This window comes from Aspergillus ambiguus (genome assembly GCF_047715705.1).
Source record: "Aspergillus ambiguus strain CBS 117.58 unplaced genomic scaffold BDV59scaffold_14, whole genome shotgun sequence".
In the NCBI taxonomy this organism is placed as follows: domain Eukaryota; kingdom Fungi; phylum Ascomycota; class Eurotiomycetes; order Eurotiales; family Aspergillaceae; genus Aspergillus; species Aspergillus ambiguus.
The window spans coordinates 1-27,776 of record NW_027395527.1 but is presented as its reverse complement, the minus strand read 5'-3'; the positions used below and the strand labels follow the sequence as shown (position 1 = coordinate 27,776).

General features: G+C 53.7%; 12 protein-coding genes across 12 annotated transcripts; 7 read left to right on the top strand and 5 right to left on the bottom strand.

Annotated features, from left to right (window-relative positions):
• The first annotated feature begins 48 nt into the window (after positions 1-48).
• Positions 49-4,492, top strand: BDV59DRAFT_25153 (putative cell division control protein Cdc25). The gene is made up of 3 exons (XM_073696064.1): positions 49-3,379; positions 3,434-3,650; positions 3,737-4,492. Exons 1-3 carry the CDS (start codon positions 191-193, stop codon positions 4,069-4,071), a joined length of 3,741 nt encoding a protein of 1,246 aa, XP_073548200.1. The 5' UTR covers positions 49-190; the 3' UTR covers positions 4,072-4,492.
• A 796-nt stretch (positions 4,493-5,288) lies between these two features.
• On the bottom strand, positions 5,289-6,757 carry BDV59DRAFT_25160 (Mov34/MPN/PAD-1 family protein). Its single transcript, XM_073696066.1, has 2 exons — positions 6,490-6,757; positions 5,289-6,434 (listed from the first exon to the last, which is right to left on the bottom strand). Exons 1-2 carry the CDS (start codon positions 6,515-6,517, stop codon positions 5,443-5,445), a joined length of 1,020 nt encoding a protein of 339 aa, XP_073548199.1. The 5' UTR covers positions 6,518-6,757; the 3' UTR covers positions 5,289-5,442.
• Position 6,758: 1 nt separating this feature from the next.
• BDV59DRAFT_25156 (putative microtubule associated protein (Ase1)) lies at positions 6,759-9,910 on the top strand. The gene is made up of 4 exons (XM_073696065.1): positions 6,759-7,247; positions 7,303-7,355; positions 7,425-7,639; positions 7,694-9,910. Exons 1-4 carry the CDS (start codon positions 7,131-7,133, stop codon positions 9,622-9,624), a joined length of 2,316 nt encoding a protein of 771 aa, XP_073548198.1. The 5' UTR covers positions 6,759-7,130; the 3' UTR covers positions 9,625-9,910.
• Positions 9,911-10,350: 440 nt separating this feature from the next.
• Positions 10,351-12,484, bottom strand: BDV59DRAFT_201635 (glutamate--tRNA ligase MSE1; the record flags this gene model as incomplete). The annotated part of the gene is made up of 7 exons (XM_073693850.1): positions 10,351-10,945; positions 11,002-11,168; positions 11,232-11,489; positions 11,553-11,966; positions 12,017-12,054; positions 12,108-12,180; positions 12,239-12,484. 7 exons carry the CDS (start codon positions 12,482-12,484, stop codon positions 10,351-10,353), a joined length of 1,791 nt encoding a protein of 596 aa, XP_073548197.1.
• Positions 12,485-12,785: 301 nt separating this feature from the next.
• On the top strand, positions 12,786-14,267 carry BDV59DRAFT_201634 (putative DnaJ domain protein (Mas5); the record flags this gene model as incomplete). The annotated part of the gene is made up of 4 exons (XM_073693849.1): positions 12,786-12,813; positions 12,925-12,983; positions 13,046-13,659; positions 13,712-14,267. The coding sequence occupies 4 exons, from the start codon at positions 12,786-12,788 to the stop codon at positions 14,265-14,267; spliced, it is 1,257 nt and encodes a 418-aa protein (XP_073548196.1).
• Positions 14,268-14,597: 330 nt separating this feature from the next.
• On the top strand, positions 14,598-17,219 carry BDV59DRAFT_207593 (IlvD/Edd family dehydratase). Its single transcript, XM_073695026.1, has 3 exons — positions 14,598-15,586; positions 15,638-15,792; positions 15,843-17,219. Exons 1-3 carry the CDS (start codon positions 14,999-15,001, stop codon positions 17,056-17,058), a joined length of 1,959 nt encoding a protein of 652 aa, XP_073548195.1. The 5' UTR covers positions 14,598-14,998; the 3' UTR covers positions 17,059-17,219.
• A 320-nt stretch (positions 17,220-17,539) lies between these two features.
• BDV59DRAFT_192981 (uncharacterized protein) lies at positions 17,540-19,976 on the bottom strand (the record flags this gene model as incomplete). Its single annotated transcript, XM_073692138.1, has 6 exons — positions 17,540-18,076; positions 18,130-19,028; positions 19,082-19,530; positions 19,625-19,680; positions 19,737-19,857; positions 19,927-19,976. The coding sequence occupies 6 exons, from the start codon at positions 19,974-19,976 to the stop codon at positions 17,540-17,542; spliced, it is 2,112 nt and encodes a 703-aa protein (XP_073548194.1).
• A 402-nt stretch (positions 19,977-20,378) lies between these two features.
• BDV59DRAFT_192980 (iron-sulfur cluster-binding protein, rieske family domain protein) lies at positions 20,379-21,683 on the bottom strand (the record flags this gene model as incomplete). The annotated part of the gene is made up of 3 exons (XM_073692137.1): positions 20,379-20,573; positions 20,603-20,789; positions 20,857-21,683. The coding sequence occupies 3 exons, from the start codon at positions 21,681-21,683 to the stop codon at positions 20,379-20,381; spliced, it is 1,209 nt and encodes a 402-aa protein (XP_073548193.1).
• A 755-nt stretch (positions 21,684-22,438) lies between these two features.
• BDV59DRAFT_201631 (putative sarcosine oxidase) lies at positions 22,439-23,590 on the top strand (the record flags this gene model as incomplete). Its single annotated transcript, XM_073693848.1, has 1 exon — positions 22,439-23,590. The coding sequence occupies one exon, from the start codon at positions 22,439-22,441 to the stop codon at positions 23,588-23,590; it is 1,152 nt and encodes a 383-aa protein (XP_073548192.1).
• A 592-nt stretch (positions 23,591-24,182) lies between these two features.
• Positions 24,183-25,171, top strand: BDV59DRAFT_177377 (kinase-like domain-containing protein). The gene has a single exon (XM_073689600.1). The coding sequence runs from the start codon at positions 24,229-24,231 to the stop codon at positions 25,039-25,041; it is 813 nt and encodes a 270-aa protein (XP_073548191.1). The 5' UTR covers positions 24,183-24,228; the 3' UTR covers positions 25,042-25,171.
• Positions 25,172-25,789: 618 nt separating this feature from the next.
• BDV59DRAFT_201630 (uncharacterized protein) lies at positions 25,790-26,293 on the top strand (the record flags this gene model as incomplete). Its single annotated transcript, XM_073693847.1, has 1 exon — positions 25,790-26,293. The coding sequence occupies one exon, from the start codon at positions 25,790-25,792 to the stop codon at positions 26,291-26,293; it is 504 nt and encodes a 167-aa protein (XP_073548190.1).
• A 222-nt stretch (positions 26,294-26,515) lies between these two features.
• On the bottom strand, positions 26,516-27,363 carry BDV59DRAFT_177375 (acyl-CoA thioesterase). Its single transcript, XM_073689599.1, has 2 exons — positions 27,204-27,363; positions 26,516-27,154 (listed from the first exon to the last, which is right to left on the bottom strand). Exons 1-2 carry the CDS (start codon positions 27,281-27,283, stop codon positions 26,710-26,712), a joined length of 525 nt encoding a protein of 174 aa, XP_073548189.1. The 5' UTR covers positions 27,284-27,363; the 3' UTR covers positions 26,516-26,709.
• Between the last annotated feature and the right edge of the window lie 413 nt (positions 27,364-27,776).

Genomic DNA, 27,776 nt, shown 5'->3' with positions numbered 1-27,776 from the left:
CACCATCACCATCATTCCATTGCAGGTCCAGTCATGAACAATTGCCTTCGTTGAGCTCGTCCAGCCATTCGTCGCAGGGGACGTAGCCATTCGACTCATCCGTTCCTTTCTCCAAACTCGACTGGTACCACCACCAAATCCAAAAAAGCAACCCCTCTCGACAATTTCCCACTCATAACGATCCCTCCCAATGTACCAAGCTTCCGTGGCAGAGCCATTGGCGTCCGCTGACGCCCGATCAGTACTGGCGACCAAGTCCAGTACTATCGCGACCGCTGTCGAGTACCCCGAGGAGCGAGTGTCCACCCCGACGACCGGTCCGCGCAGTCGCAGTCGTGGTAGCAGTCTTTCCTTCCATCAGACCGTCGCCGATCAGTCGCCTCAGCGACACCGATCGCCTATGAAGTTAACTCCCGACGGGCGCTTTACGCCCAGTCCCGAACCCGAACCCGGCTTGTTCGTGCGGGCCATGTATGATTACGATGCCGACGACCATACCAGTCTGAGTTTCCGACGGGGTGACGTGATTCAGGTTCTCAACCAGCTCGAGACGGGTTGGTGGGATGGGGTCATCAACAACAGCGTCCGGGGCTGGTTCCCCAGTAATTATTGTACTATCATCACCGACCCCGGCGAACTGGATGAGGTCGTTTCACACAGTCGCGAGGAGGCCGACGCCAGTGCCGACTCTGGTGCGGGTGAAGATTATGACGAAGAGCATGAGGACGACGAGGTCGATTCGGCAGGGAACCCACGCGACTCTCAACCCATTCTGCCCATCGAGGGGATGGGTCCCCCGAATGAACAGGAGGAGGCCGCTTTTTGGATCCCACAAGCCACCCCTGACGGACGCCTCTTCTATTTCAACACCCTCACGGGCTTTAGCACCATGGAGCTGCCGTTTGAGAACCCCTCCAAGGCCGAGACCGGCCCCTTCGATCGGAACAACTTCTACGTCCCCGACCAGACTCGCCCTCCCCCGGAGATGATGGCCCGTGGGTTCGAGCGAGATGAGGATGACTATGATGGCTCCGCCTCGGAGGCCGAAGGGGAGTCCATGATGCTTGCGTCGCACGATTCCATGTCCAGGAGGCGCCGGTCTTTCATTGATGGGGTATCCCCCGCCACTTCCATGGATTCCCTCCACCCCCCGTCCGCAACAACGAAATCTGTGAATGATAGCATGGGCCGAAACATGCACCAGACGTATGGCTCGATTGCTGCCGCCAGCAGCACAACCTCGCTGTCCGACAATTTCCACCGACCTTCCGTCTCGTCCGAAGCTCCCTCTCACTTCGTCGACGATGGCGCTTCGATACCTCTCACATGGCCCCTCCTGGTCGATAATATGCGACAGGCCGTCGAAATTTACCGCCAGACCCTTCTCCGTGGCGACCGGTCCGACTATGTGAGGAAGGCGGAGGATATCTCAGACCACCTGCGCATGCTTCTTGCCGCGGGCTCTGACACCACGGACAACCATTCCGGAAACCCGTCGATCATCTCCACCAACAAAGCCTTGTACCCCCATTTTAGGGATATGATGTCGAAGTTCTCTAAACTCGTCCTCTCGTCGCATATCGCGGCTGCTGATTGGCCGAGCCCAGACTCCGCCAACAAATGTTTGCAAGAGGCCGACGGCGTCATGCAGGGGGTCTACGGTTACGTTGAGGTCGCCCGGCAGCAACGTGGCGATTCCATCCGTCGCATTGTGCCGGGTTTTGTTGTCGGCAGCTATACGGGTGGAGGTTGGCGGAACAATGCAGTCACATTGAATGACTCCGGTCCGACATCGTTCTTGGACCAGGACGCGGCCGACGTTCGAACCGAGCCGTCGGTGCATCTGGATGCGGCCCTCCTGGATAATATCGATATCCTCCGCAGATCTTTTGTTGGGAGCATCCGCCGCTTGGAAGAACGCCTCACCCTCAACCAGAAGAAAATTGTCACGGCTACAGAACACCGTCAGATTGGCGATGCGGTCTCTGCTGCTGCCATCAAGGTTGTCGAGCAGTTCCGTCCTTGGGTCTCTTCTGTTGAGTCGATCGACCTGGCGCCCTTAGGGACCAGCTTCCAGAACCCTCAGCTGGTTGATTTCAGCTTGCAAAAACAACGCGCCTATGATGCCATTGCAGATTTTGTCTTGAGCTGCCAAGCTGTTTCCGCTCCCTTGGGCGATGAGTGGGCCGAATTACGAGGCGATTCCCTGGAAGATCGCCTGAATGCCGTCAGAGGCGTTACCAGACAGCTTGAGAACTACGTTTCCCAGATTGGTTTTTCTCTCTCTCTTCTCCTCGAGCAGGTTCCTGAGCCTACGTCGGTGTTGCGAAGTGACAGCCGTCTGGATGGAGAGATAGACGGATACAAGGGTACGCACTCTCGGGGAGAATCGCGGGCTGGAATTGCAGACGAGTCCATTGGTATTCCGTCGTCCTATTCTGTGGACAAAACGTCCCAGAAGGCCCGACGTAACATGGATAAAGCTCAGCGATTTTTCGGACAAGCACCCCCAGCTGCTATTACCCGCGAGCCCATCCGAGAACCAGTCAGAGAGCCCGAGGAAACTCCCTGGTACTTGAAGATCGATCATGAAGGAGAGGTGTTTTACGACACCAAGAATGATGTGCCTACGCTCAAGTGCGGAACTTTGGCCGGGTTAGTAGAGCATTTGACCCGCCATGATAAGCTGGACGCATCTTTCAACAACACGTTCCTTCTCACCTACCGTTCCTTCACCAGCGCAGAGGAACTGTTTGAAATGCTTACGCAGCGGTTCAATATTCAACCTCCATTCGGCCTTAACCCGGATGAGATGCAGATGTGGGTCGATCGGAAGCAGAAACCTATTCGCTTCCGTGTGGTGAACATCTTCAAGAGTTGGTTCGAGAATTTCTGGATGGAACCGAACGATGATGCGCACATCCAGCTCTTGGAGCGAGTCCACGCATTTACAAAGGACTCCATCGCGACCACAAAGACCCCTGGGTCACCTCAGCTTTTGACGGTCATCGAGCAACGTCTTCGAGGTCAGGATACCACCGTAAAGCGGCTGGTACCCACACAAGCGACGGCTGCACCCACTCCTATCATTCCAAAGAACATGAAGAAGCTGAAATTCCTGGACATTGACCCAACGGAGTTTGCTCGCCAGCTTACAATCATTGAGTCCCGTCTCTACTCGAAGATTCGGCCAACAGAATGCCTGAACAAAACATGGCAGAAGAAGGTTGGGCCCGACGAGCCGGAGCCGGCGACTAATGTGAAGGCATTGATTCTCCACTCGAATCAGTTGACCAACTGGGTCGCGGAAATGATTCTCAACCAGTCCGACGTGAAGAAGCGTGTGGTTGTGATCAAGCACTTTGTCAACGTCGCAGACGTAAGTGGGCGCATTCGATATCATATCAACCTGGATGGCTAACAATAGATCTAGAAATGCCGCGCGCTGAACAACTATTCTACCCTAACGTCTATCATCTCTGCTCTTGGTACCGCGCCGATCCACCGATTGGGCCGCACTTGGGGCCAAGTCAGTGGGCGTACTTCCGCTATTTTGGAGCAGATGCGTCGGCTCATGGCGAGTACGAAGAATTTTGGCGAGTATCGTGAAACCTTACACTTGGCCAACCCGCCATGTATTCCGTTCTTCGGTATGGTCTTATCTATAGTTTTAATCTCTTTTTTTACAGCCAAGAACTGCGCTTTGCTATGTCTCAATTACTCACATGTTGTTTAGGTGTGTATTTGACGGATTTGACCTTCATTGAGGATGGTATTCCCTCCCTGACGCCATCCGAATTGATCAACTTTAACAAACGCGCCAAAACCGCCGAGGTGATCCGGGACATCCAACAATATCAAAACGTCCCTTACCTCCTGCAGCCTGTCCCGGAGTTGCAGGATTACATCCTCAGTAACCTGCAAGGCGCAGGCGATGTCCATGACATGTACGATCGAAGCCTGGAAGTGGAGCCCAGAGAACGGGAAGACGAAAAGATTGCGAGGTATGCTACTTCTGGTAGAGACATGACTACAGTGGCGATTGCCAGTCTGATCATGTCTGCGAAATAATTGGATTTTTTTCCTGCCCCCTCCCCTTGCTATTCCCCCCATTTGGTTGTCGATACCCATACCTGTTAAAGAATACTGGGGCTTTGAAGCTTTCATCTCATTTGATTGGATTTGAGGACTAACGCGCCGTTTCTCACCACGTAGACTGTTGTCTGAATCGGGCTTCCTGTAATTCGGCCAATCGTCCGCTTTTCCGGGTGTCTTGTGACGCTGTGTGGCTGGAGATCCCTGTCAAGTGTTGCATCCACCTCGTGGCGCCGAAATTACAACTGCTCGAACCTCCGGCAAACCGAGACGCCTGAAAGCCACCGTCAGCCTATCATTTACGGCAGATGCATGCGATCAAGATGATTGGCGGCCCACTGAAGCTGCAATAACCGACAGTCCCATGCTGCCGATGATCTGGGGCGCTCAAATAATGATCAACCCCTTGCACTTCTAGCATCCACTTGTCTCCGTTGGTCGACAGATAGGGAACGTGTCATATCGGACCCGGCGGTGATCGACATATATCACAAGCCGCCGTCGTTCGACGGTTATCGGATCTTCGGTTTCATCACTTGTCTTGTGACAACCTCCCTGTGGAGCATCCTTCCTGCTTTTAAGGATTATCTTCACGGCCCACCTAATGCAAGCTGCGCCGTTGCTGTTGACCTGTGCGTCCCGGATTGTGGGACTACCTGGTCTTGGTCTGTCTTCATCTGCTGCCCTGACTGACCCTGCGATGCATTGGGACAGTATTGCAGTCTACGCCTGCATGGTCGTGGACGGAATAGAAAAGACCTTCGCGAACACCTTTGATACCCCGACATGTTTCACTTTCGATTGTCTGGTCATTTAGGATGGCCGTTATGATCGTTCGCTGTGCCGCCATTCTTTCTGTAGTTAGGTTGTGGATTTCCTTTGTGCTGTATCCACCTCGACGGTCTCACGGTTTCCTTGACTTCAATCACGCTTGTTGTTTATACCCTTGCATATATTATTTGTCGGTCGGTTGGTCCCACCTGTACAGTGGCTTCGCCCATTTTTTATGTACAAAACTTCTTTTCTTGCTTGGTTGTTGACGAGACTTCTGTCTTGTCTGTGATGTTTTACGACCGCTAGAGAGGCCTCTGCCGTCTATGATTACTTCTTGTTCTTGTACTTATTGGCGATATCAGAGGTATATATAAGAAATCACGTCTTACTTCCTAAGGGAACTTGTACTTATCGTCCCAGACTTCTACAACGTCAGTAATGAAATACGCGACAGCGTTTGAAACCGATACGTAGGTAGTATTACTTTGTTCCACAAAGCATCCGTGAGTTATATCAAGAGCATTAAGTCGTCTCATCGTTCCTTAAATAAATCCCACTTGGACCGCAAAATCATCACGTCTCCGGCCTAGCCTGATCGCCAACGCCCTGGAAGAGCTTCATCTTCACCTCCGCCGCCAACAAGCCCTTGACCTCCTCGGAGACGATGCGCTGCCCGTCCCGCACCACCTTCTCCAACTGTGGATCTTTTACAGCAGTCGGGGCACCACCCCGCGAGGGATGCGTCTCGATGCCGCGCGCCGCGCGGCGGACCTTCTGGCTCAGATCCAGCATCTGCTTACTGCCGTAGTCGCGGGTGGTGAACAGCGGGCTCTGGCTGAGGGTGGCGACCCAGTATTTATTCCACAGCAGCGAGAGGAGCTCAGTGTCGAGGACGCTCTTGAACAGCGACACCTCGAGGGAGTAGTAGTGGGAGGCGTGGGCACCGAAGTCCTCGGCCTTGTTGAGCGGCACGGTCTGGTACTCGTCATCGACGGCGGCGTCGTCCTGCGTCTCCTTGGGCGGCGTGTAGTCCTTGGGGAAGGTGCGGAAGGCGCCGATGTCGACCTTGCCCGCCGAGATGGTGCGCTCCGGGTCGATCACCACGGCCACGAACGGCCCGCTCATCTGCTGCATGTCCTGCGTCGACACGTCGATCCCAGACAGCCAGCACCCGTACCCCGGGTGGCTGTGGTACCAGCCCACCGCGTTCTCCATCCGGCCCGCGTCGCGGCTCGCCTGGAGATACGACACCATGTACTCGTTCGCCTCGTCCTGCGCATTCACTCGCGTCTCCGTGCCCTCGACCGGCAGCCGGAACGCGTCCGTCACCACGAACGTCTCCGGCAGGATGTAGCCCTGCATCAGGCCCATGACCTCCAAGGACCCGCCGGACCGCGCGTGCATGACCATCTTGAGGAGCGCGACGGCAGAGATCCGCACGGATTTGAAGTAGTGCGGGTCTTTGGCCCAGGGACGGGCGGCGCTGAGCGATTTGTGCGTTTCCTCATCGTATTGGTAGAGAGCGTCGCGAGAGGGGTCTATCAGACTGACGGCATTCTCGAGTTCTGGGGAGCGGTCAGAGGGTGCAGTGGAAGTGGGGTGGTGGTAATGTGAACAAACCCCAGGACTGCAGGGCAGCCTGCTGCATGATGGATGAGGTTAGGGGAGGGGAGAATTGTAGTGTGTACGGGTGGACGGAGTAAGTCGGTTGGAGATGAGATGCGGAGGGTGACGTTGATGGATCGATGGGGAGGAAGACCGGGCGGTGGGATATGCCCGGCAGAATCCAGCGGTGGGCGGGGCTGAGTCATCCGTTGCCCCGAGTAACCGGGCGCCATCAACAGTGCCCGCTTTGGGATCTCGATTTGCGCATCGCCAGGGCTGAAAGTTATTGTTTCTCTCTCCTCCTCCCCCTCCCTTCGCTCAGCATCTCCTCTTCTCGTCTCACTCGGGCTCTATTTAGATCCCGTACTTCCTCTTCCGTTCTTACATGCGTCTGCGTCGCTTTCACTCCCCGTAATACCTGCGTCTTTTATCTCCCCTTCTTCTCCCCGTCCCCTCGCGGATGGTCAATCGTTTACTCGGGTGGTTTGCAGCTCTACGTCGCATTACTTCGTCTCGCAGCTGTTTGTCGTGTTGAGACGCAGGCCGGTGATTACAGCCTTGCATGATCGACTGATTGGTCTACTCTCGCTGCGATTTTCTTTTTTTGTGATAAACAGCGCACCGTATCCTCCCCCCTGACTTGGGGTTTGGACGTAATGGCGGTCGATACTAGCTACCTGACCACCCAGGTCAACAATATTGTCTCTCAGCTCCATGGCATCTTTGACGAGATCGGTGTCCCCGGCCATGAGCGCGATTCCCGCGAAGCAGAGGTATGTTGCTGAGATCCACTCCTGTCGTATCCACTATGCTAATGCATACTTGCAGCTCTTCAGCGCATTGTCCGAGACCTTGAATAACCACCTTAAGCTTGTGGATGAGTAAGTTGACTATGTGCCCTTGCGGCGGAACAACCCTTCTCACTGTGAACTGGCGCTGACTTGATATAGCGAAAAACATGAAATGACTCAGGAAGCAGAGCGGCTCATCACCGCCATCCAACAAATGGAAGAGTCATTAATTGATGAGAAAGCCAACGGCCAGTACAGCCTGGATCACAATGACTTGCAGATCTCCTACCCATTGAATCGCTGCCTTAACTTCCTGCGCGAGAAGCACTCCGCCCTCAGTAAGCTCCATCGCGAGCGTTTCGAACAAGTCAAGAGTATGTGCCGCACATTCCCTCCACTGCCATCGCACTGTGACTGACAGCTTGCAGAGCTCGTCGAGGCCCTTGAGTCGTACTCATCACATCTCGAGCCCTCTTTCGTCAATCTTGAACTACCCCCAACTGCACCGGGCTCTTCGATCGCGCCCAGCTTCGACCTCTCCCCTACATATGTCACTGCCCTCGACAGCGAATTCACCCGAGTCTATGAGGAATACCACCGACGACTAGAATTTGTCCAGAGCGCCTGTGAAGAGATCATCAAGCTCTGGGCTGAGCTGGGTACTCCCCAGGTGCAAACCGATTCGAACATTGTCAAGAACTATCGCGAGTCCCCTGAGCAGCTGGGCCTTCACGAATCCGACTTGGCCAGCCTGGTGGGCAAGCGAGAGAAGCTTCTCGAGGAGAAGCGTGGCCGCGAACGTAAGCTGAAGGAGCTCCGAAATGCAGTCGAGTCACTCTGGGAGCGCTTCGGGGTGGAAGATGGAGACCGAAAAGCATTCCTTGCAGCCAACCGCGGCTGCGGCCTCCGAACCATCAACGAGTTCGAAGAAGAACTGGCACGTCTGAACGAACTCAAAAGACAAAATCTGCACCTCTTCGTGGAGGATGCTCGCTGCCGGCTCCAGGAGCTTTGGGACAGCCTTTATTTCTCGGAAGAGGAGATGCTCGACTTTACCCCGGCATTTTCGGATGTTTACAGTGACGCCCTGTTGGAAGCCCATGAGGGAGAGATCGCGCGTCTTGAGGCCTTGAAGGAGCAGCGCGCGCCGACTCTGGCTCTCATCGACAGACACCGCAGTCTTCTTTCGGAACGTGAAGCATTGGCCGTTTCCAGCCAGGACGCATCTCGTCTCATGGCACGTGGAAACAAGGGTGAGAGACGGGATCCTGGTAAGCTCCTGAGGGAAGAGAAGATGCGCAAACGCATTGCGAAGGAGCTGCCCAAGGTGGAGGCCGATCTGAGGAAGGAATTGGAACACTGGGAGGAAGAGTTTGGACGGCCCTTCCTCGTGCACGGTGAACGGTACCTGGATGAACTCGCGCCAGTCGCTGCTAAGCCGCCACCCCGGTCCAAGACGCCTTCTGCTCCTCCAAGCAGCTCGCGCGGCTCCGTCAGGTCCCAGGCTTCTTCTCGTCCCGGCAGTGTAATGAGAGGACCCCCTCCTCCGCGCTCTGCGACTAAGACCCCGACTGGAGCCGGATCTGCTAAGTACAATACGATTGGACCCTCCAGAGGAGGAGCGAAGTCCCCTACTAAGATCCCGGGACGGGTCCCGCTGAGCAATATGCCGCACGGCAGCAACTCGCCTGACCGTCGCGGAACACCAGGGGCTTACTCTTCCAACACAATGAGCGGAAAGATCCCCGGCTCTCGTGCACCACCCCCTAGAATGCGTGCCTTGACAGGCGGAGAGAACCGAGAGGAGCGTGGAAACTACAACTATGAGCCTCCTCGGTGTGTCAGTGCTCTCTCTAACGCTTTTGTTCGACCTGTTAGCCCGGAAGATGTGTATGATGACCGAAATCAGCGGTCCTTTATGAGCTCCTCTATCTTCTCCCAACGATCCGCCGGCTTTTCCCACTCGTCTCAGTCGTCGTCCTCCTCGCTGTCTCTGAACTCTTCGATACAGGCGTTCCCACGCCCGAACCCATACTTGCAGCGTCCTCCTCCACCGCCGGCACCTCGACAAGTTTCCAACTCCTCCACGGTCAATACCGCCAACTCGGGGTCCGAGAACTGGGAAACATTCGATGATGCGTCCGAGTCTGAAGGCGATGCCAGTGAAGTTTACTACGCCAAACTTGCTGCCCACGGGAAGAGGGTAGCGCCTGAGGACAACCAGCCAATCTCCCTCGGTGGAAAAAAGGCGAAGGGCATCCGAAGCGTGAGCCCAGATGAGCCAACCATCCATCAGCACGGACAGCTACGTATCCGTGGCAGCGATGCCGAGTGGACAGATGACATGGAGGCTTATTAGACACGGTCTGCTCCCGAAGCCTAGAATACCACCCTTCAGTTCTTTTGTATTTTCCTTGCTTCAGGCGCTTCCGGCAGGATGTGATTACGACGCTACTCGAGATGACGACTCTACGATCGACCTTGGGAATGTTTTGCGAATAATTACCGCCAATGGTTGAGCTTCTTGGTTCTTCCTGGGACTACGCGACTCGAGTGACCGACGGAAACGACTTAATTTTTTTATTTGCTTTCTTTTGTGAAAATTTGGGATTATACCCTGCTTTTCCTATTCTTGATCTTTCCAGCGCCGTTCTTATGTTTGTTCAACACTCTCTTTCTGTCGATGGCTCGTCTATCCCTGCAGCTTCATTGAGTTGCTGCCATCAACACTCGGTTATTGACTTCTTGTATTATGATTTGTATGCTCGGATCACTCCTCTACGTCTTACCCTGGATGGGTAGACGAAAACATCGAGCTTAGCTTGGCCCAACTGGTTAATCTACTTCCAGCGTGGAGTCATGTTTCTTTTGTTTGGAGTGGCTTTTTTCTTTTGACTGATATTCCTCTGGGGCTTGTATGAGTCGCATAGCATGCTTTTTCCGTTTCAATGTTGTTTTGATATCAGCGCAGCGTTAGTGTTTATGGATTTAGGAATGGATTTCAGTTCACTTGTTCATCCTGCATGTAAACCCGTAGAAACCGCTAATTGGTATATGTAATACAAGCTAAAGTACATGTTGCGGACTACCGCGGAGCAAGAGACCCCATCCACGACACATCCCCCTCCTTGATGGCCCCCTTCACTTTCTGCGCCCCGGCTCCCGCATCAGCAAACTCCCGTGTCAAGTCCCTCGCCTCTCGCAACCGCCGCACCGACTCGTCCCGACCCAGGATCGCCATCGTCTCGGGGATGCCCGGGCCGGGGGCAGACGCCGACAACGCCCACCGCAGGTAGTGGTACAGTTCCTTCTTGAAGGCCTTGTCCGCGGCGACGCGCGCCTTTTCGTCTTGCGGCGGGGGCGGCGTCGCCGACTCAGCCTCCGGGTCGGCGAGCGCAGCGCTGCCGTCGTACGAGGAGATGTTGAACCGGTGGGTCTCGACGGACCAGTGCGGCTCGGGGACGAGGCTGAGCGCCGCGGCGGCCGTGTGGAGGGCTGTCATTGGGACGACGGGTCCTGCGGCTGCGGCGGCAGGCGTGTAGGGTGGTCTGGCGAGGGCGGTGGTGAAGAAGGTGGCGTTGCGGGCGACGAAGTCCTCGGGTTTGGTGAAGGATTTGGCGTCGGCTTGGAGGAGGGGCGTGACGTATTGGTGGATTGGGCGGGATTGGAGGATCGGAGCGCTGTGGGGGTTGTTGTTGTTAGGGGTGGTGGTTATGGGTGGATGGGATGGACGTACAGCTGTTCGGGGGAGTAGGTCGTCTCGACGACTTGGGAGACCGTTGTGACCATTTGGTCGAAGCTGGGGCCGCCGGAGGAGGCGAAGCGCTGGGCGTGTGCCTTTTGGAGGAACCAGAGTTTTTCGAAGGCGACGACGGTGTTGCCGCGGGTGATTTTGAGGGTGAACTGGATGGGTGGGGAGGGTTAGCTTTAGTTTTGTGCGGTTGGTTTTGGGGAGAGGAGGCGTACGATGTCTTCGAGGTCTTTCAGGCTGAAGACGTCGGACTTTTGGGTATGGGACCAGCCGAGGAGGGCGGCGAAGTTCACCAGGGTAGCGGGGAAGATGCCCTGCTTGTCTTTGAAGAAGGTCAGGTCGATGTCGGCGTTGCGCTTGCTCAGCTTCTGGCCGGAGGGGTCCACGAGGAGAGGGACGTGGCCGAAGCGCGGGGGCGTCCATTGGAAGGCGTTGTAGAGGGCGACGTGGAGCGGGGTGGAGGGCATCCATTCCTGGGGGTGCGGGTTAGTTGGTGCTTGCTTTTCGTGTAGAGGTGGGGGACGGATGGGGCGTACGGTGCCACGAATGACGTGGGTGATTTGCATGAGATGGTCGTCGACGACGTTGGCGAGGTGGTAGGTTGGATGGCCGTCGGATTTGAGCAGGATGGGGTCGTCGTATACCCGGTCGATAAGGTCGAGCTTGTTGGGGGAGCGGTTCTGGCCCGTCTTGCCGTACACCAGGTCGTTGAACATCGGGTAGCCGTTCACCTTCAGCCGGACGATGTGCGATTCACCCTTGGACGCTCTGTCCTCGGACTCTTCGGCGGAGATGTCGGCGCATTTCCTGTCGTAGCCGGGGGGCAGGCCGGCCTGGCTGCGGTGTCTTGCGAAGGCATCCAGCCGGTCGGTCGAGCAGAAACAGCGGTATGCGTGGCCGCCGTTGATGAGGTCGTGTGCATGGCTGCGGTAGATGGCTGTGCGCTCGGACTGTGGAGGTGTTAATGGAGCGTGATGTTGGGCTGCTTGTTTCGACGTACCTGTCTGTAGGGACCGTAAGGACCGCCAACGGTGGGACCTGCGAGATGCGTTAACACCGTCTTGGGTTTGGAGAATATTGGGGCGTGTCACCTTCATCCCAATGCAGTCCCGCCCACTTGAGGTCTTCGTAGAGTCGCTGTTCTGCGCCGGGGATTGTCCGTTTCTAGCGGGCGGTGGTTGTTAGCATTCGCGCGATTGTTGCCCGGCTTGTCATGTCGCACCTGATCCGTATCCTCGATGCGCAGCAGAAACTGGCCTCCGGTCTTCCGAGCCAGGAGATAGTTGAATAATGCGGTGCGCAATGAGCCCAGGTGCAGGTAGCCCGTGGGCGACGGCGCGAATCGCGTTCTGGCCGGGAAGTCGGGGAGATTGGTCTTTTTGTTGCGGGCGACGGAGGAGTAATTGGCTCTGCAGCGGGTGCAGACGAAGGACGGACGGGCGAGGAGCCCCAGGGCGGGGCGTCGCATGGTGGAGTCTAGAGAGGAGTAGAGAAGAGAAGAAGATGAGGTTGTACTGCGTATGAAGAAGTTCGGAGGTTTTGCGGCGAAGCGGCGGGCTAAACCCGAATAGGCAGCGGCGAAGGCGGACTGAAATTTCGAGGTTCGCGAGTAAATCAAAGTAAACCAACTCGACAACTTCAACACTCGCTCCCCTCGCGCCTGATATACGGCTTCTCTCTCTGTTCTCTGACTTCTCCTCATCTCACCGTCTTTGTGGTTCTCTACACACCCGCTCTCTGCCCAGTTCGCCTGTTACACTGCTCTCAGTATGGCTCTCATTCTCCGCAGACCCAGCCGTCACTAACGGACCCTCTAGTGCCTGAGGTCGAAGTTGACCTCTACGGTATTATCCTCGATGAATCCACATGCCACTCCCAAACTAGTTCGCTGACTGCCTTCTCCAACAGAGGTCCTAGGTATCTCGCGCAGCGCATCGAAAGATGAAGTCCGCAAGGCTTATCGCAAGGTACAAAGCTCCCCGCGCAATCCCAGTCGATGACAGCGAACTGACACGACGCTGTGAAATAGGCCGCACTCGCCAACCACCCCGACAAGGTCCCTGAAGAAGAGCGCGTGGAGGCCGAGGTCCGGTTCAAATCCGTCCAGGAAGCCTACGACATCCTCTACGACGACGACAAGCGAAACCTCTACGACACGCATGGCATGAACGCGTTTAACGGATCCGGCGAGCCCGGTATGGGCGCCGGTCCGGATCTCGATGACATCCTCGCGCAGATGTTCGGCATGGGCGGCGGCATGGGTGGGATGCCGGGCGGCCCCCGTCCGAACAAACCGCGCAAGAGCCCCGACGAGGAACAGAAATACGAAGTGTCCCTGGAGGATCTCTACAAGGGGAAGACGGTCAAGTTTGCCAGCACGAAGAACGTGATCTGCGGGCTGTGCCAGGGTCGGGGCGGGAAGGAGAAGGCGCAGCCGAAAAAGTGCGCCACGTGTGGTGGCCAGGGGTACAAGCAGGTACTCCGACAGATGGGTCAGTTCCTGACGCAGCAGACGGTGGCTTGCTCGACCTGCAACGGGGACGGTCAGTTCTACAGCCCCAAGGATAAGTGCAAGAAGTGCAAGGGGAAGAAGACGACGGAGGCGAAGAAGATCCTGGAAATCTACATTCCCCGCGGCGCGAGGTAGGTCTTTGTCTTCCATGTCGGAGGAATGTCGGCGGCTGACTGTGAACAGGGAAGGAGATAAGATCGTCCTGGAAGGCGAAGCCGACCAAGTGCCGGACCAGGAGCCCGGTGACATTGTGTTCCATCTGGTGGAGGAGGAGCATCCGACTTTCACTCGGGCTGGCGCAGACCTGAAGGCGACCATCGATATCACCCTGGCCGAGGCCCTGACGGGATTTTCTCGCGTGGTGGTCAAGCATCTGGACGGCCGGGGTGTTGAGATTAAACACCCCATGAAGCCCGGTCAGGTCTTGTCGCCCGGCCAGGTCCTGAAGGTGCCTGGCGAAGGCATGCCGATCAAGCGTAGCGACTCCCGAGGTGATCTGTATCTGATTGTCAACATCAAGTTCCCCGACGAGGCCTGGAAGCCCAGTCCGGCGGTGTTGGAGAAGCTGAAGGAGATGCTCCCCAAGCCGGCTCCTCTCATCCAGGCTGACACGGTGGATGAAGTGGAATACAACCCCAAGGGCAATATGGACGAGTTTGGCACCAACGATCCACAAGGGGGATCTGCGTGGGAGGACGACGACGACGAGGGGGAGACGGCGCAATGTGCGACGCAGTAGATTTCTTTTGTCTTTTTTTTTTTTTTTGCTTTGTGGTTTCAGACTGCGTGCTTTCTTACATTATACCATGTCTTGGATCCGTTCGATGATAGAATTGTGGGATGCGTTTGGACTCTCTCCTGGCATCGCGGGCGTTTCGGATGATGGCAGAATTTGAAATGATAGACGTGAGGATATTTCGCGGTTCGTATGCTGTCTACCACGGACTACAATGTAGAATATGCCCTTCTTGCAGCCGAGATGTCATCATCCTACATGGTATGGAGACCCCCATGCTTCTCCAAACATAGCGTGGGGTATCAATCGAGAAAAATCGACTGCTCTCCACCCCGACCCGAGAACCATACATTCGACCCTCCTGTCTGATCTTATGACTTAAATTCTCCGGATCCCCCCGCCGTCACCGCCACCGAGGCCTGACTCGATCGTGCAGATGAAATTTTCGGCTTCTTCGGTTCTCGCCGTCGGAGCTGGTCCGACATCTCGGCATTGATTCCACTTCGCCGCGAGGGATGGACACGGAGTATATGCCAGTTATACATCCCAGAAACAGGTACTCCCCCCCCCGGTAACACGAGGGAAAAGCAACGAAAGAGGGCTGAACAAGCAAATAGAGTCAAAAAAATACCTATTATAAAAGAGCCACCAGGGGTAGCCAAGAACGCCCCGTTTGGATCTGATTTCTCCTTTCCTTTTCCACAACCGAATAAACAAGACGCCCCTCGTTCATCATGCCGTGCCAGTCGCAGGCCTCGTGCCAGGGCTGTTCGTGTGCGGGCGACGCTGCCCCGAGGGCCGTCAACATTGAGGACTGTGAATCCGAACTGCTGGCCCTGCGCAAGCGCACCGTAGAGCTCGAGAAGGCCCTCGCGTCGATGAAAGATGGCGCCGGTTCCAGCGCCAGACCCCGGCGCAAGCTGCGCTCCACCAAGTGGTTTGGTTCCGAAGACAGGCCGGACATGATGGCCACGTATATCGAGCGGTACCTCAACTACGGACTCACCCGGGAGGAGCTCATGTCCGGCAAGCCGATCATTGGCATCGCCCAGTCCGGATCCGATCTCTCCCCATGCAACCGCCATCATCTGGAGCTCGTGAAGCGCGTGCGGGAGGGCATTCGCTCCGCAGGGGGAATTGCCTTCGAGTTTCCGACGCATCCGATCCAGGAGAGCAGCCGGCGGCCTACCGCCTGTATTGATCGCAACCTGTCGTATCTCGGCCTGGTGGAGATACTCTTCGGGTACCCCTTGGATGGGGTGGTGTTATTGACTGGCTGCGACAAGACGACTCCGGCGGCGCTCATGGCGGCCGCCACTGTTGTACGTGCGCGCCTAGGTTTCCAGTCCCCGTCGTTTGCTAACTCCCCGTAGAACATCCCGGCGATCTGTCTGAACGTGGGGCCCATGCTGAACGGCTACGTGAAGAACGACCGGTCAGGTTCGGGGATGGTGGTGTGGACCGGCCGGGAGAGGTACGCGGCGGGCGAGATCAACCGCGACGAATTCATCGACTACGTTGCCAGCGGGTATGTCACAAGCCCACCAGACTCACGAACAGTCCCCTGACGCTACACAGCACGCCCTCCGTCGGGCATTGCAACACGATGGGCACGGCCTCGACGATGAACGCGCTGGCCGAGGCGCTGGGCATGGCGCTGCCAGGGTCCGCCGCGATCCCGGCGCCCTACCGCGAGCGCGGCCAATGCGCCTACGAGACGGGACTGCGGATCGTCGAGATGGTCCACGCGGACCGGAAACCGAGCGACATCATGACGCGGGCGGCGTTTGAGAACGTCATTGTCGCCAACGCGGCGATTGGCGGCAGCACCAACGCCCCCATCCACATCAACGCCATCGCCAAGCACATCGGCGTGGACCTTTCCCTGGACGACTGGGACCGGCTCGGGTTCCACATCCCGCTGCTGCTGAACATGCAGCCGGCGGGCGAGCTGCTGGGCGAAGAGTACTTCCGCGCCGGTGGACTGCCCGCCGTGATGGCGGAGTTGCTCGACGCGGGGAAGGTGAAGGCCGATGCGCTGACCTGCAATGGGCGCACGATGGGGGAGAACGTGCGGGGAAAGCATACCTGGGACCGGCGGACGATCCGGGCGTACAACGCGCCCCTGCTGGCCGACGCCGGGTTCCTGCATCTGCGGGGCAGCCTGTTCGACTCGGCGATCATGAAGACGAGCGTGATCTCGGAGGCCTTCCGCAAGCGGTTCCTGGAGGATCCGGCGGACCCGAACGCCTTCGAGGGGCGGGTGTTTGTGTTTGACGGGCCGGAGGACTACAAAGAGCGGCTGGAGGATCCGTCGACGGACATCGATGACCGCAGTATCCTCGTGATGCGCGGCACGGGCCCGCTGGGGTTCCCTGGCGCAGCGGAGGTGGTCAATATGCATCCGCCGGGACGGCTCATCCGACAGGGGGTGACCTCCCTGCCGTGCATTGGGGATGGACGGCAGTCGGGGACTTCTGGCTCCCCTTCGATTCTGAATGCGAGCCCCGAAGCGGCGGCCGGAGGGAATCTTGCGCTCCTTCAGGATGGGGATAGGCTCCGGGTGGATTTGAACAAACGGCGGGTGGATATTCTGATATCTGCGGAGGAACTGGATAAGCGGCGAGCGGCGATGGAGGCCAGGGGGGGATACGCCGCGCCGGAGAGTCAGACGCCGTGGCAGGAGATATTCCGCAAGGAGACCACGCAGCTGAGTGAGGGGATGGTGCTTGGAGAGGCGGTGAAATATCAGCGGTTGGCGCAACGATATGATCAACCTAGACATAACCATTAGGATAGATAGAGTGGGATTTGGGGTCTGGTATAATGGGTAGACTGTGGAATACAGGCGAGATAGATGATGACTATATACGGATCATCGCTATATTGAAGCTTTGAGGGACACCTATGGGAATGGCCTGTGGAAATTCATCGAGAGGTCTAGAAATAAAGGGGTGCTATTAATTCCTTTCGTACGGCCCTCATTCCAACTGAACCCCTCGGATTGGCAGGTATGTCGTTTAACATGTATAATGTTTAGGGAACAGGATTCCTAGGGACGACTATCAAGCTCGATAATGGGGAATCGCAGCAGAACTACGAGAATAAAGACTTAACAGCATTGGATCTGGCATCGTATGCGTTGCCCAAGACACTAGAAGAAGTCAGCTTGCTTCTTTTGACTTTGCTCGACATCGATTCAGTATGCGATTCCTATACACCCCCATTATTCGACACGGTGTTATCAAAAGGACAAAATGTAATGTGGGCAGAAATTATAGATTTCCAATTTCCCAGATCCCTAGATAGGGGTTCTCATGGTCTTGGAATTGATAGAACGGGTCATCCATAATGTCCATGAAAGAATGACCCTGATACTCAGAACCCGACCAAGCCAGCGCTTGTCGTGACATTGAAACCTGGCCACTGCTGCTGTTGACTGGAACCGAATCGGTTCTGTCCCAACCATCGTACCCAGAGTCCCCAAAAGTAGTCCTTTCACAAGCCGCAGTACTTGAATACGGTGGTAGTGCCTGGCCCCCATCAGAAGTATCCACTGTCCTTGTAGAGTTATGGAAAATCTCCGTCTCCACTGTCACCTTATCCGAGTGTCTTTCGCCGGGGTCCTTAACGAACGACATGTCAAAGAGGCCTTTGCCAAGAGAAGCAGGCGAAGTCTTCGGGGGGTTGTGGAACAGGATATCCCACATCAACTCGGTATCTATGGACAGTGTTCTCCGAGGCGGACGTTGGCTGTCCAGCCCTGGACTGGGGGAAAATGCCGACTGAATGAGTGCCTGGACTTGCCGATACTGGACAAATACCTGTTAGCTAAATTGATGATAGCGTAGGCGATAATGCTTACTATCGCCCGGCACCTGGGCCACCTCGTCGCCAAGTCGCCTAAGAAATTCAAGCACGTCTCAACCTTTCTTTGAGCCGACTCCCGAACGGCAGGGTCGGTAGCACGACAGTAATAGATGTGAATAGAGGCTGCAATAGCCACGGTGTGACCAAGGAAGGGGTCAGAGAGTTGATAATCTTTTTCAGTCACCATATCGATGAGGCGCACTGTCCATGTAGTATGGATAAGCGCCAACTCTGATGAAGTCTTCCAGAAGGTGTTTGGAACTGCGAGCTGGGCCGACTGCTGGGGCCTCCACGAGTACAGGAAGGGATGGTTGAGAACGCTGTGTACAGCATGATAGGTGAATTGCAGATAAAGCCAGGGACTCCAGTACCCGCGGTCACGATGTAGTTCTTCTACCGACTGCTCTTGAAACCGCATCGAATCATACCGATGGGTTGTAGGGAATCTTGTTTCAATGTCCATCAAATGTGCCCCGATTATAGTATATCCAGATTCTACTGCCCAAGGTGGAGTGGTATCGCCGCTAGCGCAGTGGGAAACATACTGCTGGACTTCATTCCAAAGGGATGCCAATTGCACCATATAGTTCCATATGCCACCTTTCGTGGAAGAATCGTTCTCCTGGGGAATCTGAGGTGGCTTTACACCCATTTCGCGTGGAGAGTCAGTGTTGATCGCCATGTATTTCGGGGTGTGAATGTCTCGTAACATGTTAAGCTGCATACTACGCGGCCCGTATTGTTGATTGAGGAAATGGATGCTCCAAAATAACTTCCGTCTTGCTTCCAGTGCCGGCGTAATCTCGCGTTCATGCAATTCAACGTCAACTTCTCCACACTTGGCCAGACTTGTAACCAGGCCGATATGTACCCACGCCAGATGGGTGTTATTAGCTAGTCCAAAACGTCAGTGATTATCATGGTCGAGTTCAGTGAAACTAACGTACCCATGTATTCGGCAAGCGCAATCAAACAGAGGCTCTGCAGTGTCGAGAGACGCACAGCTCCCCGAGTGATTCGATTCATGATTAAATTGTGGGCGGCGTCGGCATATTGTCGGCATAACTGGTCGACGCTCGCCCCCAGAAAGTGATTATGTGAGTAACGGAGGGCCAAACTGAGTATGCCAAATACCACCTCATCAGGACTATTTTCCGGCACAGGAAAGTCATCCGCGTCGAAAAGCCACAGTGGTTGTTTGTGGCAATATTGGAAATAAAGCGCAATAGCCTCTGTGATTATGTCTTTGGGTGGTATCGCAAGTGGCAGCGTATCTACAGTCTGTACGTTTGCCGAATCATGAGCTTTCCCTCGTGCTGTAGGCGACTGGGGCCTAGCGGTCGATACAGATGTAACATCTCGACTACTAAGACCATCGGAATATGAATCAAGTGTTCTGGGCGTTCCAGCGTGGCGATTTGGTCTGTCACGATCAGAGGTCAGACCTCTTCTTGTGATTAGGATGATCTGGTAATCAATGCCGTACTCACATTGGTCCCTCCAACATCAAGTTCATTTTATCCTCCAGCTGCTGAATTCGATCCTCCTAGTTGTATGTCAGCCAACCTCACCTCCCGTTAACTAGTAAGCGATTACCAAGACCCGTTCTCTGCCTGGGGATCTCTCGAACAAGCCATAATGTCTGCTGTAATGGCAAACTTGCTGTAGGCGGGTGCATGTTGAGCACTTCGGCCGCTCCCCAGGGCATCGCGTCTTTTTACGTCTATACGGTGATATCCGTGAGCAAATACACTACTGGATCAATGGACGGAGTCTTGGGGCCCAGACGGACCTACAGTTCTCGCAGGCTTGATGTGATCTTTTGTTAACACGTGAATCCATCAAGGGTATATGCAACAGAGAGCACGAGACAAATGTGAAGGAATGTCTGTGTGATAGATATACAGCGTAGCTTATTCCTTGGAGAGACCGAGTGCGGGGTTACCGGTACCTACTTATCAAATAGTCCCGTGGCACTAAAAAGCGCCACGACGCCAGTTCAGGCGTAGTACTTGATCTCTTGGTTGATACTATGGCTCTGTGACCCACAAGGGGAAAGAATAGCGATAAAAGGAAATTCTAGCATCACTAAGATCTTTAGACTTGCTTTGATTGGCAAAGGCGATGCCAGCACAAAGTAGGATAGGCTTCTGCACTTCTTCATTGGAATATCCAAAGAAAGGGTTGCTATAAAGTAGATCCTAGGGGATATTAAGTAAATATAATTGTATTGATTCCTTTAGACTACCACTCTAGGCCACTTTTGCCCTCGCTGGTGCATTCTAGCCCCGAACAGAACGCAACATCTGCTGCAGTTGCCGAGCCTTCAGAGCGCTGACGGGCCGGCCAGATCTCCTCCTTTTTCTTCAGCTCCTCTTCCCGGTGACTTTGAAGTAACTTTCTAACGGTGTTCTGAAAGAAAAGAGGCGCACTCTCCAGCTGGGGTGAAGTTGACCATTGACGAATACCCCAGCATTTAGGTTTTTCTGAGCAGCGTTGCAAAGATGCTTGTCTTCAGCCAGAACCCTCTTGAAGAAAGAGTCGATATAGTCAAAATCCTGATCTGATGCTGCTTTGTGTCGATAAACCTCATATTCCATGGAACAAGTCCCTACCGACGTCGGCACACATCGCATCAGATAGAAAAAGTGAGGTCTATGATTCAGTCACATCAGCATATAACTGTACAAATACCAAAACTAAACAAGAGATGCGAGCTTACGAAACTGTCATGCAGGCGTTTGGAAAGTAATAGGTACTCGCGTTCTGTATGTCCTCATCCACCTTGCCCGGCTTGGGCCGAGAAAAATGTTGGATATGCCCGGCTTTCGAAACGGTGTAATAATATGACAAATCAGCTAAGTTGGCCACGTCGGGGTGTGCAACGCTGCAATGATAACACTCATTGTAGTTGTCCGCCAGGGTTTTCCAGTTATAGTCCCCAATCATGTGCCACGTATGGTCAAACCTGTACTGGCTGAAGTCAAAATTTTGGAATCTTTCTTGGGTGTCGACACCTTCGAAATCCTCTATCCACGGAACTGCAGTTGGGGATAAGTCGAGATTGACCCAAACAAAACCTAGTACATCAATATGGACTCGAACTGGGAATAGGGTCTGGTTTTCTTTCTGGAAACCGGGGACATCATCAAACCGTGGAGCCTTGGCCAGTTTTCCATCAAGCCCGTACGACCACCCGTGATATTTGCAAGACAGTATCTTGACATTTCCATTGTCTTCGTGAATGAGAGGGAAAGCTCGATGACGGCAAATGTTGTGGAAACCGTTTAAGTCACCCTCTCGATCAAGACAGAGCACGAAGGAGAATCCGGCCTCTTCAAAACGCAGAAAGTCCCCTGGCTTCGTAAATCGCAACTTGTGGGTGACGAGGAGCCATTTCTTGGAAAAGATAGCCCGCCGTTCTAACTCATACATCTCCGGCGAACGGTACCAAGAAGATGGGAGTGCCTTTGGCGGCTCATCGGGGAGCTTCTTGTCCTCAGGGACATTAGGTCTGTATCCCAACAAAGCAGCCACCGCCGAAGCCATATTGATGATTGTGACTTTTCCAGAGTAGCAGAGGATATCTGGTATCTTCGACGTATCCGGCCGTACCACAGTATAAAACTATCTACCTATGCCCCGTAGCCCTCTTTTGATGTATTTATGATGAAAGTAAGCTTGTCCGGAGTCTCCCTGCTCACGCGATCACTTGCCAGTAAATATCCATCGCTTTAATACGGTCTTATACCGACGGAAGTGCTCCGGGCTATGGCCGCTGTGGATTCATCCGACAGGTAATACCCCCTGGTCACTGCGGAGAGATTTGCACAATGACGGTTTGCTTCTCGATAAGCAATAAGCCCTTGGTTCCTCAGAGTCACGACGGAGCACCTCCGGTCAGGTGAGCGGTCCCAAAAAGGTGAATGAGACGGAGGTTGAGGAGTTTCATGGGATTCAATCCCGATATAGATATTGATATGGGAATGGCCAATCGGGGGATGACCGGTCTCGTGACCGGAGGCCCTGCATCTCAAGCCACTGATCTCAAGCCACTGATGATAGTTGAGCAATCATTCGGATGCTGATAAACAACAGCCACACGCATTGTTTGGCTTATTACCCAGTAATATTCGTTTATCTAGGTCATTGCATGTCGCTTCTAACTCGCCTCAGTTTAGACCCTCACGTGGACGGACCGTGTTCGTCATTTTCTTTGAAGATAAAACCACGAACGGCATTTAATTCAAGGGTAAAATTAGGTGCTATCTTTCACAAGGCAAAATATCAGTGTGTGGAAAAATATGGAACATTTTGACGTGGCAATTGTTGGACTCGGGGTACTTGGAAGCGGGGCAGCTTACTATGCAGCTCGAAAGGGCGTCAAGGTGATTGCGTTTGAACAGTTCGAACTAGGCCATGTTCGGGGAGCCTCTCATGATACGTCGCGCATTGTACGGACGTCAAATTTTACCCCAGAATATGTGAAGCTCGCCAAATCGGCCTACAAAGACTGGGCCGAACTGGAAGGTGTCACTGGCCAGAAGTTGTTGACAATTACTGGCGGCGTGGTCTTCTTCCCCCAGGAGAAGAGATATATGGAGCTGGCTAGCGGCTTTACAAAAAGTCTCGATGTAAATGGCGTACCTTATGAGTTGCTTGACTCAAAAGAGGTGAAGAATCGATGGTCGCAGTTCGATATCCCGGAAAACGTGTCTACAGTATACACGGCTGACACAGGGATTGCCCACGCTTCTCGGACAGTGAGCACGCTACAATCTCTTGCACGTGCCCACGGTGCCATCCTGAAGGAGCAGACTCGTGTGGACTCGGTGACACCCAAGCCCTCCGGTGGCGTTGTTATCAAGACATCAGCAGGACAATTCGAGGCAGCCAAGGCTATCCTCGCAACCGATGCCTGGATCAATCACCTGCTTGGGCCCTTGGGCATGCATATTCCGATATCTGTAATGCAGGAGCAGGTAACATACTTTAAGCCGGCTGACCCCACTGCGTTTGAGCCGGATCGTTTCCCCGTCTGGATCTGGAACGGCGACAAGTGTTTCTACGGCTTTCCTTGCTACGGCGAGCCAACAATCAAGGCTGCTCGGGACACTGCAAACAACTTCATGACACCAGAGCAGCGCACGTTCGTTCATTCGTCACAGCTACTTGAGGAGTTGTCGTCGTTTATGGAGAATCTTGTTCCGGACAAAGACCGTCAATCACTCCGCACCGTGACTTGTCAATATTCGATCACGCCAGACCGACAATTCGTTATTACTCCTTTAGAAAAATATCCAGATATTATTGTAGGCCTGGGAGCTGCTCATGCTTTCAAATTTGCTCCCGCCTTCGGCCGTGTTCTGGCAGAGCTTGCTGTGGACGGCAAGACTGACGAAGATATCTCCAAATTCGGGTTTCCAAAGCCTGAAACTGCTAATAGTAAGTTGTGAAGGCGATAGCAGTTTTCTCTATGTAGATAAATTTGGGGGGTTAGCGAGGTACCCTAATCGACTTTGATGTTTGCACTCCATTCATTCATAATAGAGTTGGCTTTGCCCGAGAAGAAGCAATCTCACATTGCTGTGTTATCTCGTGCTAGAATTTGTTGATAGCAAGCATGTTCTCGATCAAAGTAGAAACAATGGTCTAGTTGAGACGATCTAGCAACAGCATCCTGGGCATGGCGTAATTTCACTTCCTTTCTGAAAACCCGCCAAATCCTCTGATGGCAAGGGGACTGGTCAAAGAAACTCGATCCGACCCATAACCATATCCAATAGTATGTACCATCCGAAGGAAGGGGAAGCATGTGTAATCATTTGCATCCAGCATCACACGTCAGCTCGACAGAGCGCAGCATAGTCTGCCCGGGGTACCACAAGAAATCAGCTGAACAACAAATTGTGACTCACCAATTGAGTATTTGGAGCGGGAAGTATATGCCGGAAATGCTAACGAAATGGTCTGGGACGATTGTTTAAAAATGTGCTGTGCGGGACATAATCACATGATCACCATGCTTACCTATGATCGCTCTCCCAACCCTTTTACTCATCAATCCAAGCCAGTCCAACTACTTTCTGTCACCATGTCCTCCCCATTCCTTGATACACGCGGCAATACAATTCCTCTGAAACATGTTCTCGGGAATGGAGGCACTGCTATAGTTTTGCTTCAAAATGATGTAGCCATCAAGGCTCCATTAAGATACATCTGGAGCTCAGACTACGACGTGGAAGCGAACCTTAAATCTATCAGACGTGAGCAAGCTGTTTACAGTCGCCTGCAAAGTTCTAAAGATGACCGTTCTGATGGGGTTGTTCATTGCCTCGGCTTTTCACCTGAAGCCACGCGACTTGCCTACATGCGTAATGGAGACCTTCAAACTTACCTTACAAAATACCGACCTTCTCTTCATCTCCAGCTCACATGGTTTCGTGGAATGGCTCGCACGCTTAGTTATATTCATGACCAACGTGTGCTAGTTACAGACATCGCCAGCCGGAATTTTCTACTTGACTCCGATCTATCCATTAAATTCTGTGACTTCTCAGAAGCGTCACTCCTTCCACTAGATTCTAAGATGGAGACTGCGGATGACAACGGATACACAATCCAAATTGATATAGGTCTTCTAGGAAAGGTTATGTATGAAATTGTGACTGGGGATAAATGCGAAGTCGACCTCTACAAAGACAACGCTCCCACGGACGGTCGAGCCTACTGGCCGGACAAAAAGTCCCTACCAAGTACGCAGGGTATTTGGCTTGGTGAAATCATTGAGGGCTGCTGGGTTGGGAAATTTCGTAGTGCTCACAGCCTCCTGTTAGCTTTGAATTCTGTTGATCTCCCTTGGCAACTTCACTCGCTCGCCACCTCATTTCAATCACGGATTCTATAAAAAAACAGGCCGGTTACCACCAGTATTGGTGTTTGGGTATGACGGCATCTACGCTGCTGTTGTAAGAAAGTGTTTCTGATGCCTAAAACTTTGTATGCCAAGGCGACAATAAATTAAAATGAATATGAACATGAATAAAATAAGAAATCCAAAGAAAACAAAAATAAATCAAGTGGGGCTCGGGATTCCCGCTGGAACCCAACGCTAAACCGGAACCGGCTCGTTCCTGGTCTGGCCCGCCGCTATAAAAATTTTTAATCCCGCACTTTAGCATCAGACCGCCTCGACGCCTCGACTTCATCTGTCATCCCATTTAAGGCCACAGCTGCATCCTTCCTCTCTTCTACCTCCACCCCCCTGCTGCATCATGTTCGCTCTTATCGTCCAGTCAGATTCTTTGCTTTTCCCATGCGCTCTTGATACGCAATAACACTCCTGGTTGTCTCTTCCAACACCATCCCGGGCGATATCCTTCCATCTCACCGCATCGTCCAACACATCTATCTTCCTTGAGTTGGACCAGTGCTGTCTAGACCTCCTATATAACCGTCTGGAACTTCGTCGGATCTTCACTTCCTCTCGCATTCTCTCTTCAGACAGTGCTGCTTCTATCATCCAAAATGGACGTGCACATATAGATCAGCCTCCCGCTTTGCGTTGTCTTTTTCCTGATCGCAGTTCCGTCTTCCAGCGACCATCCGCCTCTATCTTGTGAAAGCTTATTGCGTTTGTCTCCTATTCTCTCGTCATGGCTCCCAACCTCTTCCTCTGCCTTAGGGCTGTCTTTTGCCCCACCTACTGGTTCCACCGGGGCGAACGTATCCAAGGGTCCATCCAAAAGGAAGAACACTGGGAGAGCCCCGTTCCTGGCATCTACAAGTACATCCCCGGTCGGGGATGGCACTTGGTCTACAAAGATGGGAATGAATACGACGAGAAGGTTCCCGTTCCTCTTGTCTACTGTCGCATCTTGCACCGCTACATGTTCGAACATGAGATGGAAGACCGTTGCCGTTGGCACTCGGTCGTCCTCCACGAGGGAGCCAAGCCCGAACGACTGCTCTTCTTCCAACTCGACGACGGCGACTCCTGGGTTGCCGGCTGGGACGGCAAAGGAGCCTTCATTCCCGGTCCCTACCAGAAGTGGCGATTTGATCCCGCTCTGAACACCATGCGCCGGATCCTCGTTCCCGAGAGCTCCAACGTTTCTCGTGTCACGATTCTCCCAAATAAAGCGGATGTGTCTTCCTAATATGTCTGCTCTGGCTTTGTTTACAGCTGGGTATAGCTTGTTCAGCTCCATTTGCTTGTTGTGTTGCTATGGTCGCTTCCACGGCCTAATGAATTCATGTCATGATTGTTCTCTTTGCGTGGCGTCCGGGATAGATTACTTCGATAGACATTTGTATTTGGGTTGTGCCTTCGATTGTCTCGTTTAGAAGATAACTTTAATCATAATTATCGTTCTACTCTTGCATGAATCGTGATTCCCATAATCTGTAGATAACTGCCTGATCGAGGGCATGCATCCAATGACAAGCGTCTAACCGCCTGCAAAGCCACCTCGTGCGACGCACCCGTCGATCCAATGCAATGCCAACACTCCAGTATGTACACTTGGTGCATCGCCAGGACACATCAATCTCGGAGGGTAAATCCGCCCGAAAATCACAGCTTCGCCTTCCCATCGTCCTTCACTAACTTCTCCAACCCTCGGCGCACCCGGTCCTCCATTCCATTCGGCGCCGGTCGCCACGCCGCCCGGTCCAGCCACACATGCATATACCCGCCGACGACCTTGACCTGCTCCTCACCCTCCTTGAACACGCCGACCTCATACACCACGCTCGACTTGCCCAGGCTGACGACCCGCAGCCCCAGTTCCAGCACGTCCGGGAACCCGACCGACGCGAAGTAGTCGCAGTACGAGTTCACCATAATGGCGACCTGGCTGCACGGCGGCTCCTTGGCGTTGGCGGTGTGCTCGTGGTTCTGGTTGTTATGGGAGAACGGGTCCATGCCGCACTCATTGATCAGCCAGGTGTTGATGATAGAATCAAAGAGCTGCGCGTAGACGGTGTTGTTGAGATGCGCGTACATGTCGTTGTCGAACCTGGTTTTGTTAGTGTCGGCGTATGTGGTGGGAGGGAGTGGAGGGCTACCATCTTGTCCGGTATACTTGGTGGAAGACGTAGTCGCTGCGGGTGCGGCGCTTCTTGGCCTCGATTTCTTTGGGGGCCATGATGTATGATGTATCTATTGATTTTTGCTTATGCGTTGGGAAGGGGAGAGGGCGTGTAAAAGGAACGGCTAATCCATGTTGGGGGTGGTCATGGAGATGGAGATGCGCCTCGGAGGTGTGACTACAGGTCAGCCCACCACCCCCCCTGGACCTCGGACCACCGGCGCCGATTTTCCGGATCACGTGCTAACCCTTTTAAAACACCTCATCCCACCGGTCAGGTGAGCTAATTTTTTACCCTTTGTAAATAATCTGAAAGTTACGCTGCTTACTTCACCAAAAACTAGTTCTTTCTTACTGTCTTATTTTCGACAACTAGTTTACAATGGCCTCATACGAATCCTTTCAGTACCTAGAGAATGATAGATCAGTTATTAATGATCTCATTCCTAGTGCCTTTTTGGGTGATTCTTCTGAATCTAATGATAATATATCAATATTATCTAATGATCTAGATGATCAGATTCTACACGAACGCAATCTAGCTGACAGT

Coding starts and splice junctions, on each gene's coding strand:
- BDV59DRAFT_25153 (XM_073696064.1), top strand. CDS start 191: ATGTACCAAGCTTCCGTGGCAGAGCCATTGGCGTCCGCTGACGCCCGA. Junction 3,380..3,433: donor ACTTTGTCAACGTCGCAGAC/GTAAGTGGGCGC, acceptor CAATAGATCTAG/AAATGCCGCGCGCTGAACAA. Junction 3,651..3,736: donor GCCATGTATTCCGTTCTTCG/GTATGGTCTTAT, acceptor CATGTTGTTTAG/GTGTGTATTTGACGGATTTG.
- BDV59DRAFT_25160 (XM_073696066.1), bottom strand. CDS start 6,517: ATGCAGCAGGCTGCCCTGCAGTCCTGGG. Junction 6,435..6,489: donor GGCTGCCCTGCAGTCCTGGG/GTTTGTTCACAT, acceptor ACCGCTCCCCAG/AACTCGAGAATGCCGTCAGT.
- BDV59DRAFT_25156 (XM_073696065.1), top strand. CDS start 7,131: ATGGCGGTCGATACTAGCTACCTGACCACCCAGGTCAACAATATTGTC. Junction 7,356..7,424: donor CACCTTAAGCTTGTGGATGA/GTAAGTTGACTA, acceptor GACTTGATATAG/CGAAAAACATGAAATGACTC. Junction 7,640..7,693: donor GCGTTTCGAACAAGTCAAGA/GTATGTGCCGCA, acceptor GACAGCTTGCAG/AGCTCGTCGAGGCCCTTGAG.
- BDV59DRAFT_207593 (XM_073695026.1), top strand. CDS start 14,999: ATGCCGTGCCAGTCGCAGGCCTCGTGCCAGGGCTGTTCGTGTGCGGGC. Junction 15,587..15,637: donor TCATGGCGGCCGCCACTGTT/GTACGTGCGCGC, acceptor AACTCCCCGTAG/AACATCCCGGCGATCTGTCT. Junction 15,793..15,842: donor ATCGACTACGTTGCCAGCGG/GTATGTCACAAG, acceptor GACGCTACACAG/CACGCCCTCCGTCGGGCATT.
- BDV59DRAFT_177377 (XM_073689600.1), top strand. CDS start 24,229: ATGTCCTCCCCATTCCTTGATACACGCGGCAATACAATTCCTCTGAAA.
- BDV59DRAFT_177375 (XM_073689599.1), bottom strand. CDS start 27,283: ATGGCCCCCAAAGAAATCGAGGCCAAGAAGCGCCGCACCCGCAGCGAC. Junction 27,155..27,203: donor CAAGTATACCGGACAAGATG/GTAGCCCTCCAC, acceptor TAACAAAACCAG/GTTCGACAACGACATGTACG.